The sequence below is a fragment of the Typha angustifolia genome, chromosome 5, assembly GCF_048772165.1.
Source record: "Typha angustifolia cultivar Huaian chromosome 5, ASM4877216v1, whole genome shotgun sequence".
NCBI classification, from domain to species: Eukaryota; Viridiplantae; Streptophyta; class Magnoliopsida; order Poales; family Typhaceae; genus Typha; species Typha angustifolia.
Window position 1 is genome coordinate 6,470,580 of NC_133243.1, and position 16,079 is coordinate 6,486,658.

At 36.6% G+C, this 16,079-nt stretch overlaps 3 protein-coding genes across 3 annotated transcripts; 2 read left to right on the forward strand and 1 right to left on the reverse strand.

Annotated features, from left to right (window-relative positions):
• Positions 1-4: 4 nt before the first annotated feature.
• On the reverse strand, positions 5-1,724 carry LOC140760106 (1-aminocyclopropane-1-carboxylate oxidase-like). The gene is made up of 4 exons (XM_073096919.1): positions 1,519-1,724; positions 969-1,204; positions 509-842; positions 5-420 (listed from the first exon to the last, which is right to left on the reverse strand). The coding sequence occupies exons 1-4, from the start codon at positions 1,621-1,623 to the stop codon at positions 124-126; spliced, it is 972 nt and encodes a 323-aa protein (XP_072953020.1). The 5' UTR covers positions 1,624-1,724; the 3' UTR covers positions 5-123.
• Positions 1,725-9,118: 7,394 nt separating this feature from the next.
• On the forward strand, positions 9,119-13,352 carry LOC140760147 (inositol diphosphatase DSP1-like). The gene is made up of 5 exons (XM_073096980.1): positions 9,119-9,407; positions 9,508-9,601; positions 12,638-12,695; positions 12,794-12,837; positions 12,918-13,352. Exons 1-5 carry the CDS (start codon positions 9,169-9,171, stop codon positions 13,113-13,115), a joined length of 633 nt encoding a protein of 210 aa, XP_072953081.1. The 5' UTR covers positions 9,119-9,168; the 3' UTR covers positions 13,116-13,352.
• Positions 13,353-14,049: 697 nt separating this feature from the next.
• LOC140760146 (uncharacterized) lies at positions 14,050-15,545 on the forward strand. Its single transcript, XM_073096979.1, has one exon. It carries the CDS (start codon positions 14,182-14,184, stop codon positions 15,301-15,303), a length of 1,122 nt encoding a protein of 373 aa, XP_072953080.1. The 5' UTR covers positions 14,050-14,181; the 3' UTR covers positions 15,304-15,545.
• The last annotated feature ends 534 nt before the right edge of the window (positions 15,546-16,079 follow it).

Below are 16,079 nucleotides of genomic sequence, written 5' to 3' on the forward strand. Positions count from 1 at the left end.
ACCATGATCAAATCCAACTGTTTCTTTAGCGATTCAGATTAACACACAGCATAAAATATGACGACCATATACTTCAGTTTACTTCCCAATTATTTGACATAAATGTAGGCAAGGAATTAACTCCTAGGAGGTGGCAATGGGTCGTTGTTGCCCATTGACTGTTTCCAAGGCTTTCATTGCTTCAAATCTGGGCTCCTTGGCTTGGAACTTCTGCCGGACGTAGAGGTTCATGTAATCCTGGAACACAAACTTAGGGTACACTTCGTTCTCCTCCTCGGCGGCCTTCTCCACCAGCGCCGGAGCAGGGAAGATGACGGCGTCCGCGCCCGGGTTGTAGAACGACGCGATGGACATCCTATTCCTGTCCGGCTGAGCCACTACACGGTGCATCACGCTTTTGTACTTGCCATTGGTGATCACCTGTATATACCATACGTGTATAAATGTCTATGTTATCTCGTCAAATGCTAAGCTAACCGGTTATCTATTAATATAAGATCTAACGAACCTCAAGCTGGTCGCCGATGTTGATGACGATGGAATGGCGCAACGGCGGCACGTCGACCCATTCGCCGTCCTTGAGCAGCTGAAGGCCGCTGACCTCGGCGTCCTGGAAGAGCAAGATGATGCCGCCGGCGTCGGTGTGGGCCCGGAGGCCCTTGATCCGGTCCGGGTTGGGGCAGGGTGGGTAGTTGCTGACTTTGGTGCCAAAGGTTGGGCCCTTGGCTCCATAGAAGGCCTTCTTGAGGTAGCCCTTCTCCAGGCCCAAGTTCTCACACAGCAAGTCCAGGAGCCTCTCTGCCAACTTCTCCATCTCCGAGGCAAATTCCCTCATCACCTTCCTGTAATTTTTGAAACTATTACTGTTGATAGAGATAAATATAGACAAAGAAGGGCAAAAAAGGGATAGGGTTTGAAATATAATAAGGCAAGAGTACGAGGTTCGATATGAAAACTTCTCTCTCAACCTGTATCCTTCGTTGAGGTGGGGGAGGTCGGCCATGTTTGAGGTTGGGAGGTGGCGCAGGTAGAAGGTGCTCTCCCAGTCCATTGATTCGCCGGCGCCTCCTCCTCCCGACCTCTCCTCCTCCAGAGCTTTCCTTGCGAACGCTTCGAACTCTTTCTCCCGGCATCTCTCGTACTGCTCTTTGGTCAGCTTCTCCACTTCGTCCATCAGCTCGTCGGAGATCCCATGGTTCAATATCTATATATATATACATCCAAAACAAACCTTAATCTTTAGTAGGGTTTATTTATGTTGCTACCCTGTTCGCTGCTGTAGAAGATGATAGAGGAATTTTCAAATAACACCCTAAAGTTTTATTATTTTCTGATTAACACGTTGTCCTCTTTGATCCCTATGTTTGAATTAACTAGTAGAGTTACATAAACTATGAACAGTGATGTGTTTGATAGAAAATATAGGGGAAAAAATGTGGTTTATTTACTAGAATACAAATGGCAAAAAATGCAGGTAGGTACTAATCCTAAAATTAAACACAGTGTACGTTGAAGCACCTCAAAGAAGCCCCAGTTCTCGCAAGCATCACGTAGGAGCTCCATGGCTGCCTCTCTCTCCTCTCCTTCTAACTTTTCCATTCTAATAACTGGAAACCTCTCCATTCTCTCTCTCTCTCTCTTCCTCTGTGGAATTCTCTAACTCTTTCTTATCTTCCAATCTCAAGGAGCTAGGTGTGCATGAGACCCCAATTTATAGGCAAAAGAAAGCGATCAAATTTGAAGGAGTAAGGAAGAAGACACCACTCGTGGAAGGCTTTTGGCTGCCTGCTGCTATTTGGTCCTCTACTTACTTTCCTTAGTTTCTTGTTTTACTACCACCCATTTGCATTTACTCATATTTCATTGGTGGGGGGGGACCGGAGTGGTTATTACTTTCTCCGGTGTCTTTTGAAAATGGGTAAGAATATTATCACTATGTGCCGTTTTGATTGAGATTGAAGGATTTGACATGAACCCAAACCACTGAAAAAAGAACCTAAGAAACGTTTGAGAACCAGAGGCAGGTCGTGTCACGGAATCTTCCTACTTTCTATCATAGAAAAATGCATGGCTCGCCTCTGACATTTCTCAGAATGTAGAAGATGACACCTTTCCGAATACGATCTTTGGACTAAATCTTTCATAGTTTGATTCATATTGTCTAACTCCTCCTCTTTGACCATTAAAACTTAGAGGTAGACACTGTCAATCTCTTCTCATTTCGTCACCTTTTGCACTAGGATGCAATAAGCTGATAACTTCGATCAAATGAAATATATCTTAGCGGTTTAGACACTCGGTTTTAGGACTTATTTGAAATGCCATATGTTTTCAATATCTCTCAGAGCATCTTCAATGGGAGAAGGCTCCCAAATGGAGTGACCTTTTAGATCACAGTGCATTTAAATGTAACCCGGCTCTACTTTAAGATTTAAATTATCAAATATATATATATATACCTTTTATATACTATATAATATTCTATTAAAATGAAGTATTAATCTATTTTAGTGTTTAATTATATTTGGGTCATTACCCTGAAAGATTTAGGAACACTTGTCAATCCTAAATAATAAAAATTTTATAAAAAAATTAATATTAGATTTATTTGATTGTCTCGTCGATACCTATTCATCGATAGTAATTTTGTTAAAAATTATTTGGAGCGTAATACAAATTCTCTTTAGAGCTCGATTGAAGATGCTCTTAGAAAGACAAAAGGAGGTATAATTGATCAGCTTACTCTCCTTTACTGAGAGGAATCTTTATGGTTGCTTCCTGGAAAGACAAAGCCATAACATGTGGATTTTACATTCTGTTTAAATGCATGCCATTATGATGATGCAGATAAAGATCATATGGGTATGTTCTTCTCCACAAGAGAATGAATTCACTTTGACTGATGGCCATATATCCTTGGCTTATCCCACTGTGAAGTGTATTTATCATCCCCACAAGAGATTGGATTCCTTTTGATCATCCCTTTCATGTGAACTTAGTATGAGTGAAGGACAGGAGCAGACAGAGGACAGAGATAGTGACCCAAAATGCCCACTTTGGAGTTTTGGTGGCCCAAGGATAGAACTACTGCTACTACTACTATTACTATTAAGGAGTCAAGTGTAGTAAAGCAAACCAAAACTATTCCCCCTTCTATTGCTGCATATTTGTATAGGTGGCATTTGGTCTTAGTTGAGGGCCAGTCCATGAACTTAGTTGGAGAACCCTAGCTGCCTTTTGTAATCAAACACTATTTTTTTTTTCTCAAATTATAATTTTACTATTGATTTCGTATATATTGATGTGTAACAATTACTTTGTTACCTAGTAACAACCAAACATTATATATGTTTTAGTCCGGTAACATTTAAAGTTTAGACTCAAACTAAACAGAACTAAACTAGGGAAGGTTTCAATCGAGACAACATCATACCAAAACTAGAGCTCTTAAAATTGGCCACAATTTTAAGAAAGAATTTTGAATCTAACTTAATATTATCGATAAGTAAAATATATATTATTAGCTCGTTACCTAACTATCTCACCTGAGTATTTAGTCAATAAAGTTGGCAAGGACTGACCAAAAGAGGTCACCTACAAAAGTCCAAGGGTCCTAACTTTTCTTGAACATACCCATTGCAAGGAAGAATATGCCTAACTTATGTCTTAAAACATCTCATGAGAGGTCATCATTTTACTACCAACTTGGAAGAAAATGGACATCAAGCTTTCAGATTTTGTTCCAATTTGATTATATAAACTTTAGACAGATAGTTGTCAGATTGGGGGGCAATGAAATCTTTTCTCCTATCTTGGTGAACAAAAGTAGGTGGATGTAAGTCAGAAGTGGGATTTAAGTATATATCATGCAAGATATTGGTGATTTAAACTTGTCACATAACAAGTATGGCCTATGTGCCTAAGCCCTAAAGTCATTACAAAGGGCATACTATAACCCCTTAGCTCAGTACTTCTATTTTGTATTTAGTGTAAGGTTTTAATATAATTACTAGAAGAAACATAAGTCTTTAGGAGGTGGTTCAAATCATCCTGAAAGTAGTTCAAACAAAAAAATAATAATTTCAAAATTATTTCTGATGCCTAGACACAAAAGTATTAGAAGATTGTTTCTAACCAATCTAGAAATAGAGATTGAGATATTTTGGGAGCTATTAGAATTCTATATGTCAATTGTATAATAGAGAGATTTAACCTAACTTAAGGACATCTTAATAGTTATTGCAATAACTCCTCACAGTATCACATCTTCTTTATATTTTGAAAGACTTTGTCTCAAGAGTTATTAAGATTACGAATCGATAATGAAAAATTATGCACTACGAGTTCGAATGAGCATCGTGGAAAAGAACCGTAGTTTTTTATATTTTATTATTGATAGTGTCTGATAAAGTCGATAACCTAATGCATTCATAGGCTTTTCAAATAGGCCATGCTCCCACTTTGATAGGGCCTACATGGGTCACAAAATGAAATATTTCTATAGTATAAGGATATATTCCTTCAATTAAAAAGGCCATATTATTTTGGGCCATGCCTGATTACTTAATTAAACAGGGTTAATAATATCTCAGCTTAGACATCAATTGTAGAGGATTGCTATAAAACTATAAAGGCTAAAAATGTTATTCTCTATAAGCTTAACTTTCACAGTCTTATTTGTAATTAAATATTAAATCTCTGCCCATAACTCTATAAAGCTTTTTAGAAGAAAAAAATGGTAGGTGTTCTCCACCAACTTATACTTTTATGAGAATGGTTAATCACCAACAGGGCTATACTTTTCTCAAATTTATATATATATATATATTTTAGGTTTAGTGATCTCTAATGTCATCAACCAGATAACCAAACTCAGCATATCCTCTTTCACAAAAAATAAAAAACAAAGTCACAACATACCTAAATAACATAATAATATTATATATCAATCAACAACTCGAGAGTTAACTATCTATAATCTTACATCACAATACACTTTTAAAAAATAAAAGCGTAAAATTTTATTCAATATACTATCTAAAATGTAACACTCTGCAATGCAATGCGATACAGAGTCATAATTCAAGGAACGAGTATGTAATTAAAATATAAAACTAATATGTAATTAAGTGGATGCCAAGCATATCAACCAAACTCACTCCTCTATAACTCATACCTACTTCCTTCCCCTATTATTATTATTATTGTCCTCATGTTACATGATAATAATGGGCCCTTACTAGATTGCAAATGAACTAACAATTCATTGATGAGTGTGACACTCACAAGGTATCAAAAATAATAAAAAGATTAAAAATAAAAATCATTGGTCTATATTGCTTGGTTATTCCATTGGTTGTCACTTCTGGAAGTGCATGGAAACAAACGTGTTATCCAATACAAACGAAAGGAAATCAAGACAAGTGTGATGATATATATATATAGTTATATAGTTATAAAGTTTAATATAAGAGAGTAATTAGGAATATTAATGTGGCAAGAAACACAGTTGGGTAGGTTTGGCCTCGTCAGTGATAGCAACGGGATAAGGATAGCGAGTTACAATAGTGCGCAGGGCGAATAAGAAGTCGGATAAGTGAGGTGGATAAATGATAACAGCAGGAGGCGGCTATTCGAGCCCTCGATAGGGGATGGTTGGGTTATTCTCGGCCGTCCGTTACACGTGTCCGAGCTGTTGTGATCACGACTAGGAGTTGGAATCTACTAGGCTTGATTGGCCTACTTTTGCCAATAGTTTTAATCAAATAAAATAATAAATTTGCCAATAAACATTTGTCAATTCTTTATTTTTTAAAATAAACATTCAATTTTCTTATTTATTTAAGAAATTTATAAAAATATTTTATATTTTGTTTTTTATTTTTCTGAGAGAAAAGTAAGAACTTGATGATGTCCCATTATATATTGCGCTGTCTATGTCCGCTAGAATTTAAAATCAGATGCGATTGGATAATAAAAACTCTTTTAATTAACTGAATTCTATTACTTTATTTATTACCATTCAAATTCTACCAAATAAGAATTTAGTATTAATTTAGCTCGTCTATATGGTAATCGTCAGTTAAGCAAACTACCAGCAAGATATTTTTCAATTTAATAAAAATAAAATTACAAGAGTTCAATGACAATAAAACAAAAATAGTGTTTTTTTAATATTATTTAGCACCACTATTCTTTACCATATATTTTCAATGGTGATTTCATTTCCCATGAGGAAAATAATTCTTATTAGTTATTCTCAACTGTCACTTTAATGGTCAATTACATCAATATTCTAATTAACTTAAATTTAGCTAAAACTCTATTATATTATATCTCTCTTTAAAAAGGAAGTGATAGAGCCATGAGCATCTAGGGAAAGGCATGATCATCCTTTGAAGTAAAAGGTTTGTTATATTCTATTCATTCAAAATTTTCTTCACTTATTTTTTAATACTAAATTATCCACTTAAATATATCAATGCTTCACTTTTTAATCATAATATAATATTTATGGGTTAAATAGAGATATAAAAAAAATACATAAATACTGTAAAATATATATTTAACCTCGTATTTTTTAAGGATAAATTGAGTGGACCGAACTAATTTATTTTTATCGAAATAGACTACCTCTTAAATTTATTATTAAACGGAATCTAATTTACTGTAGCTCTAAAAATGGTTGAATTAATTAGTATTTTATCTCTAAATAAAAATACTAATCAGTTTATCGTTTTTGTCTAGTTCTAAGATTCTGATCATGTCAGTGTTTAGCGTTTTTAAAAATACTGATTAGTTTAACGTTTTTATTAGAGCTATATTAAATTAGATAGTATGTTACGGTGAATAAAAATAGGAAAGAGTTATAGTTGGGTTAAAATCGAGAATAACTACGGTTTAATATCCGGGATAACTTTTTTATCCTATCCACTTGCGACGGCGGATAAGATACCAGTGAATCCATCCACCGACATGTCCCCCAATAATTGGCCCCCCACGCAGTAACTCGTGCGGGCCCCACGGGATCGGCCAATTGGCGTCCAACACGGAGCTAAGAAAACCGTGGGTGCCTCCGGAAGAGGGGGGGAGAGAGAGGAGTCGCTATACGACGGAAAGCGTACGTGGCGGGCGGGCGGTGTGGGGGGACAGGGGAGAAGAAAAGGGAATAGCTTTTGGCGAATAGTGGTCCCTATCCGAGGCATATTCCATGGAATGTACTTTATTCCACCTCTCTTATTCCACATATCCTATTATCTGCGATCCTCTTCCTTTCTCTAATCGTATTATTAAACAATCAAATCTCAGGAGCTCGTGGGTGATGTCTCTCCCAATCTCCTCCAATCAATCTAACCCAATATTATAAATTACTCCTCTGTAGTTTATACCTCGTTTACAATTTACTTTTCTATACTTCGAACTTAAACCCTAAACCTTACGGGCCGGTTTGGTTTCAGTTTAAGAAGTAATCAAACATTTTCTTATCTTCATTATACATAGTTGAGCTTACTCTTAAAACAATTAAGTTCGGAGCTTAGTCTCAAACCAAACAAGTCTTTATGATATAATCTGAATTACAATAGAGCGCTATTATTTTCGTTATAGCTTATTGCAGTATTCTGCGTATAACTAATCAATAATTACCCTAATAACGAGGCAGTAGATGAATAATAATAATAATCATACTCTTATGTTAGAAAACCGAGAATTTAACGATGTCAACTTAAGAATAATCAAACAATATGAGCAAAATGGCATTAGGCTATTTATAATTTCTTAAAATTTTCCAACCAACCACTGCTTAAAAAATTGTGGTGTGAGATTTGCTTGCCGTAATCAATTATACTAATTTGATGGACCCTTATTTTAGAGTTCTTTTAAGCAACCTCTTTTCTTTTCCTTTGACTAAATCTCTTAAAAAAATCTAAAAAAAATCCTCTCCATCTCCAATCAAATGAAATAGATACCATACCATGCAAAGAAGTGGCTTTCAAAGTGTTTAAAGTTAGGCAATAAATTTGATTGTTATATCAGTTTGACCATTTTGTTGCCTTCTATTCAAATCTTGAAGGTAGACTTTGCAAGCTAAAGGAATTAATTAATTAATTAATTAGTGTAGGTATGCCTTATTAGAGTCTCAAGGTTATTAGAAAATATGAAACAATAGATCCTTTGTGGATTTTGTTCTAGAAATAAGGCTAAATATATACATTTGTAATCTTCTTAATAGTGCACTAAATCTCTTTTGACCTTCTGCTATGCATAGTTTTAGAAATTCAAAACTTATTCAAGCACATTAATTAACTAATCATAATTTGACTAAACCACAGGGGATATATATTATAATTTTAGACTAATTATATAAGCTAACCTTATCAATCCGATATATAAGTTGACTGTTTTATATAACTCACAGTAGTCTAAAGCAAGATCATAAATTTGCAATCCATTTTGATTTTTTTTTATTACATAGAAAATTTACACTCCTAAATATTTGGGGCTATAACCTCGAGTGGGTACGTTTTTACTAATACGACAAAAATAGTCATGTTTAAAAATATATTCTTAAATAACAAAATTTTACTGTTTTCTAGTCAATCAATCGTCATCCTCGTCTTAAAAGATCATGACTTTTTCTCCTCTCGACGTCTTAACAAGAGCTGTCACATAAACGTCTTAAACTCTTGATACGAGTGGGCATGCTTCTACTGCTACGTAGCAACAACAGACATATTTACGGTATATTCTTAAATCTCAGTGTCAGCGTCACATAAACGTTTGAGTTTATAACCGTCTGATATGAGTGAGTATGCTTTTACCACGGCAAAAAAAACAAAAAAATTAAAAAAAAAAACAATAGTCATATTTTGGAATATGTTTTTAAATTTTATACTTTCCTTAATCAATTAATTAATTAATCAATCACCATCCCATCTTAAAAGCTCTCTTATCTCAACATCTCAATAATAGCGTCACATAAATTATGGATCTAATACTTTATTAACAAAACAAAGAAGCCATCTCAATGATGTCATTATTTATTTATTTATTTATTCTTATTTAATACTCTTCATACTCTATAAATAACTACCAAAACCAGTCGTCTCACCTTCCTATTCCTCTCTCTCTTTCTCGCTCCCTCTCTTTTGATTTGCCAAAGACTTTGTAATGAAACTTGAGATGGTGAAGCAGAGGAATCCGGAGAATAAGCTGGAAGAGGAGGCGGATAAGAAGGCGAATAAGCTCTACCATTATCCAGTCTATCCGCTGGACTGCGAGGTATCGGGCGAGGAGCTCTTCGTGCCGCCCCTCAATTTCGCCATGGTGGAGGACGGCATCTTCCGCTCGGGGTTCCCCGAGACGGCCAACTTCGGGTTCTTGAAGACGCTTAACCTGCGCTCCATCATGTCGGTGAATTGCTTCCTATCTCGGCATTTGCGTTAGGCCCTCTTGGTTTTGATTCTTTTGGGTGGTGGTGGTGGTGACTCATTGATTTGGTGGTTTTAGATATCTTTGCCCGGAGCCGTACCCGGAGGAGAACACGGAGTTCCTTGAGACGAATGGGATCAGGTTGTTCCAGTTTGGGATCGAAGGCCGCAAGGTAAATTTTTTTTTTTGTTTTTTTGTTTTTGGAACACTGCATCTGGATCTTAGCCTACTTCTCCATTAGTTATAATGGAGTAATTTGAGGGTTATTTACTCCGGTCTTTGCAGTGGGCTCTTATTTGTGTACAATCTTTGGTGTCTGTGTGTGTATTGATAGTTCCAGTACGAAAGTTGACTTCTTTTTCGTCTAATTGTCTTTGTTTGTTGTCATTATGAAATTTCAACTTAGAGGAGAAGAGAGGACATGTCTTGTTCTCATATTCGTATAACCAAGCTGCGAGTTATATGAGATTATCATTTAGTATCTTTAGTCATCATTCAATTACTCATCTTCCTCCCCTGGGTTTAATTATATGCAGATAGGGAGTTATTCAAACTACGATCAGTATCTTGGTTTTCTGAGATTGCTATTTTCTACTGCATGCATGCTTTCATGAAGATTGACATACTAACATGATGGGCTTTACTTTTCCTAGGTGATACACATCTCCTTGCATATGAGTAAAACTGAATGGTTGGAGAATATTTTTAAGAATCCATTTTGCTCTGTTATATGTATTGTTGAGTATAAATTCATAAACTTCAAATGGCCTTTTATACATATCTTCTGTGAAGATTTTGGTTCTATTGCAGTTATCTAGGCTATCAGTGTCGGACCCTTTTATAATTTTTCTTCCATTGTTACAAAGGATACGTTAATACTTGACTGCTGCCTCCTCTCCGGTTGATACCTCCATATTTGGTTTCTTTTCAATTTTCTTATGCTCTCCATTTATTTCTCCATCCTTTGCAATAGATCCTAAATAATGAAATTACTCCCATAATTGGTTTAGGATGTCATAGCTTCTGAATGCATAGATCGTTAGATACCTTATGATGCTAAGTGTAGAAATTTGTAGTACATGAAAGTATACAATAAATCAAGGTTCTAAGTGGGCCTCCAACCACAGCATCTCTCAAATTTTGTGGGGACTGCCATAATGCCATATCTCTTTCTTTGTTCAGCTACCCTGGTTGATTCTCTTTGTTACTCGACGATTTTCATAATATATATTCCTCTTCCATTGCCATGCTTTCCACCTTCATTGATTCACTTATCCTTGAGTGCACTTTCATACTTGTTTGACTTGCCCAAACCATAGTAAACGATTTGTTGCATCTTAACCTTAAAATGACCTCAAATGTTTTGTCTGACTTGCAATCGATGCAACTTTTCTAGTGGCAGCACATCTCTAAAGATTGCTCAACCATAGGCAAAGCATTTCATTTAGACAATGCGTTAAAATTTAGATAGTTGTTAGGAATGTTGCTTTTCCTTTCAGAAGTTAGCATTCTTTTCTTTTGCTAATCCTAGAAGAACATTGTTATTTCACCCTTCTAACTTAGCTTTGTGTCTTGTGTGTGCTAATGATCATATGTACAGATATTAATTCTTTTTCAACTTTCGTCTTTTGAGGTTCATAAGCAAGAACACAAGTTCAAAGATTATTATGGAAGCTGGCTGGAAGGTCACATAGAGTATTTAAGTCACAGTGCTGCATGTAGCAGATGTGATTCTTAATCTCTTCAAAGATTTTTAGTTTCTCTTTGTGTCCTGGCATGACATGGCATTATGCCTTTTCTTCATCTACATATTTTTCATGTAGACAAGTCCATTTGCTTTGTCCAGGAAAGTATATGGTACTCTCTTCCCCCTGAGTGCTCAACCAGATTCTCATCTTGATTTGATGTCATTATTCTCTAGGCCACCCAACAGGTTTTATCTTACAGTCTATAATCTTGATCTTCCATATGCTGGATTTATATTTGGGAATATTAGAGATTTAGAGGTGCCAAACCCAATTCATCTACTAACCTGATCTTACCATTTGACCTATCTAATTGTGTGCAACCAGTGTGTGGTTTTGCTTCTTTTCTTTTTGAAGGGGGACTATGGTAAAGTTGGTAACTGTGTTATGATGTTGAATGTTGACCCAAGCCAACCTTGACCTCGACCCAACCTGAATAAAGCTAGAAAACAAGATTAGTGAAATTTTAAATTGATCAGGAAAACCTAACTCAGTGACTGATGAAATTGGCTTCTGGTAGGTCTACTTTTCCATGGTCATGATGATTGATGAATCCTAATCTTGTTCCAACAATTCTTGGTCACCTATACATGGATTCTTCATTGTACTACAAGTAGTTTCTTTTCCCCTTATGTGGATCAGGTCTCTAGAGATTATTATTTTTATTCCTTTGTAATTACATTTCTGTCTACACCGTTGTGTGTCATTTGCTCGACACAACTTCCATACATGGATAAATCTGCTAATGAATTTTCTGTTTGTGCATACTTGTCGGTTGACAATTTTCACTTTGACATAAGAAATTTTCTTGTAACCTATTAGTCGAGATTCACTTTACAGATCCTAATGACCAACTTAAGCCATTCTCTTGGAACAATCTTGTTCACAGCTTGTAAGTCCAAAAAAAATCTAGTTTGTTGAGCAGTTCTAAAAAGAGGGTGACACTGTGGCACATTTAAAATATCTACCCTTGTTAGTTGTTCTACATCAAGCAACTGATAGAAGTGCCTTAGATTGTCAAGACATGAAAAGGATTGTAAAGACATGAACAGGATTGCAATCGTTGTTTCTATAAAGTTAAACTTTTGTTACCATTGCAACTTCATTCCAATACCCTATGGAACACCTAGGACTTATATTTTATACTGTAAAGAAGTTTGCATAATGCAATGGCAGATTGTGGAGAACGTATCCTTGAACAATCTGCAGAGGAGGATTGTTTAAGGGCAAATGAAAAAAGACCCATTATACCCTAAGATTGTATCATGCACCAATATTATCCAGAGCAGCTTCATATAATGGTTTTAGTACTATTGTGGCACTCTTTATACCTCATGTTAGAAAAAAAAATATGCTGACTTTTTTTTCCTCTTAACTGTCCTGAACTCCTAACTACATATAGTTGATATATTTATTTTATATGCGTATTCATATTCTCAATACACAAAAAATAATCTCTGCAGGAACCTTTTGTTAATATCCCGGAGGAGAAAATACGGGAGGCGCTCAAAGCTGTCCTTGGTATAAGACAACCTTTTTTTTTTCTTTTGATGTTGCTATACTAGATTCAGTTGTCTATCAAAGTTCACATTTATATCTTATTGCTTTTCTTATTTCAGATGATCGAAATCACCCACTGCTTATACACTGCAAAAGAGGGAAGGTAAGTGCAATCTGCTTTATGCTTTCTTGCTGACTAAAAACATCAAAATTTGTTCTTACTATTATATGCTCTTTTTCCAGCATCGAACTGGATGTGTGGTTGGATGTTTGAGAAAGCTGCAGCAATGGTGTTTGTCTTCAGTATTCGACGAGTACCAGCGCTTTGCTGCTGCTAAAGCGAGAATTTCTGATCAGAGATTCATGGAGCTATTTGACATTTCAAGCTTAAAACATTTATCATCTTCCTATGCATGTTTGAATAGTTCAACAGTTGCTTGATTTTTCTCCATTAGAATCACTATAATAGGAATAAGATCGTCACGATGTATACTCGGACTTAACATGAGTTTAGTGTTCAAGCCTTGCTCAAGGCATGGTAGATCGGAAGCTTTTGAATCCCAGCTAAAACTGCAGGGGGATATAGTTTTTAATATCTCCTGCAGGATTGTGTTTTCATCAAACTAAGTTGTAATCAAGTTCTTTAAGGAAGTGCAAAAGCTTGGGTCTCTTTTCTTATATTGTTGAGTCAAGATCTCCTTTCGTATATATATATATATATATATATATTTCTATTTTACATCTTACATTATAAGTTTATTTCATTTTCTATCTTTTCACTATTTTTAATTCAACTCTTGCTTACTTTTTGTTAAATTATAGTAAATACCATACTTTAAGGTGTTTTTGGAAAAATCCGACTATTAAATAAGGGTATAAATTTTGGTGTTTTATTTGAAAACATCATATTAAAAATATTTAGAGAAATTTATCAAGACACACTTCTTTTTTTTTGGATTAAAAAAACACTTTATTATATTTTCTTAGTGGTTAATTATCATATAGATGATTAAAGTAATTATAGTTACAAAACAACCTTAATACCCATCCATAGAGTATTATAGATTATTACTTCTTTTTTTTCTTTTTTCTTTTTGAGAGTAACAGAATATTTATTATTTCATTAGCTGTTGTTATGGTACAATTAATTCAAATAATTTTGAGGATTAAAAGTAATTTATAGAAATCAAATAATAAATATTCATAAAATATAGTGTGAATGATAATAAAGATGTAAGAGGGGTGGAGTATTGGAACCAATTCCAGGGGTAAGATTAACAAGACCCGATAAATTATCGTTGGCATAAATTTTATCGGCTTTTGTGGTCGATTTGGCCCTGATAAGAATCCCGATAAGACCACTATCGGAAACTAGACGGCTTATCCCTCTTCACCTTCCCACAAGTTAAAACCCTAACTTCCGCTCTTACTTCCAAATAAAACCTCCAAATAAAACCTCTCCTCCTCGATCGCCAATTTCTTCCCCCAAACCATCCCCAACGCAGTCATGGCCCCGAAACGCCCCGCCGCCGCCCCCCGACCGTCCTCCTCCTCCTCCTCTGATGACGACCAAGAAGTTAACCTCGCCACCCCTTCCCCAAATAGAAGCACCAACAAGTCCCCCAACAACCCTCTTCCGAAGCCCACCAATCCCAGCGACGAGGATGAAGACGAAGAGGGATCCACCGACGAGGGCTCCGGATCCGAATCCGACCACAACCCTCGACCTCCTTCCTCTCAACCCCGATCACAACCCCAGCCGCCTGTGAATCCCTCAGGATCCGGGTCCACCGAGTCCGGCTCCGACTCCGATGAGTCTGGCGAGCCCGCTCCGGTTCAGCCTGCTCCGGTTCAGCCCGCTAAGCCCAAGAAGCCACCACCACCCTCTGACGGACCCCAGAATAAGAAGAAAAAACCCTCCTTGGAGGCCCCTCCTGAGCAAAAGAAGCAACTTTTCCAACGAGTTTGGGCTTTAGACGACGAGATCGCCGTCCTCCGGTGGCTCGGGGATTTCCGTGCCAAGAACGGCTCTTTACCAGCGCAAAACGATGCCCTTGCCGAATTCGTCCGTCGCACCCGCGGTCTCGAGGTCTCGAATGTGCAGATTAACGATAAGCTACGGCGCCTCAAGAAGAGGTACACGGCCAATGCTGCCCGGGAAATGAGCACAGGAAAGGGGCCCTCTAAGCCTCACGAGGGCTTTGTCTTTGACCTCTCAAAGAAGGTGTGGGGCGGTAGAAATCAGTCTTCTGGCAATGCCGGTGCTCAGAGTGATGAAAGTGATAGCGACGAGAGTAATGCTAGGTTAGGTCCTCGACAGAATGACAAGGTAGAGAATAACACTACACAGATGTCGGGGAAGTTGGAGAATGAGAAGCCAGAGACTGAAAAAGGGAAGCTTCCGTATCCGTACTTCCGGGAGGCTGTTGAGGAGTTGGCTAATGAGCATCCGCGAGGGGCAACGATGAAGAGGGCCTTTGAGTTTCTTGATGAGTCGAAGGCGAAGGTGATGGAGGAGAAGATTAAGAAGCAGACAGTGATTGAGCTTAAGCAGCACTTGCGTAGGATGGACTTGAAGAAGGAAGTGGCCAAGATGATGCTCGAGGCGATAACAAAAGCAGATTCATGATCATGGTGGGCTATTTATTGTACCATGAATTGGTGTTTTTATGGGATTTCACAGGTAGAATTCCTTGAAATTTGTATCTTTTTCTTGACTATTCGCTGATGGATCTTTTGTAGAAGTATAGCCCTTTGTGGGTGGGAGAGTTATGTTTCATGTGTTATTGCAGTGCACCAGTTATTCAATGATGTCCAGCAACATCAGAGATTGGTATTAGCCTTTTAATATATAGTTTCTGCCAAGGTAAATGCTGGTCGGTTGGCATGACAAAAATAACACAGAAAATTCTTTTCATATAGAGGTATTATGTATGTTGCATGAGGTGATCGAATGTTTTCACTTAATATGAACTTCTTGTTTTGCCTTTATAAGATATATTTTCTGCCTAAGTGATTGCGTTGGTTGTTTAGCAATTAGCATGAAGAATACAGCTCAAAAAATTGCTCACATATGATCCTATTTGGTATAAAGTGATTGGGCAGAGTTGGGTTATACTCTCTAATACTTCATATGCTTGGAGAACATCATCTCTGGAATCTGGATTTTTGAAATTATGAGCTTTCTGATGTTCTTAGAAGTTGCTATTGTGCGAAGCCTGTCTACAGATTGGCATGATTGAGTCTCAAATAATGGTGCTGAGAATTTCATCATATCTTTTCTGTTGATGCATTCAGTTAATTAGGTAAATAGTTTAGTAGTCGATTTGTAATAGTTGTTATTAGCATACTATTCTCTCCTCTAGCAAAGGTGTCTTTTTGCTTAGCTTTTCTTCTGCTTAAATT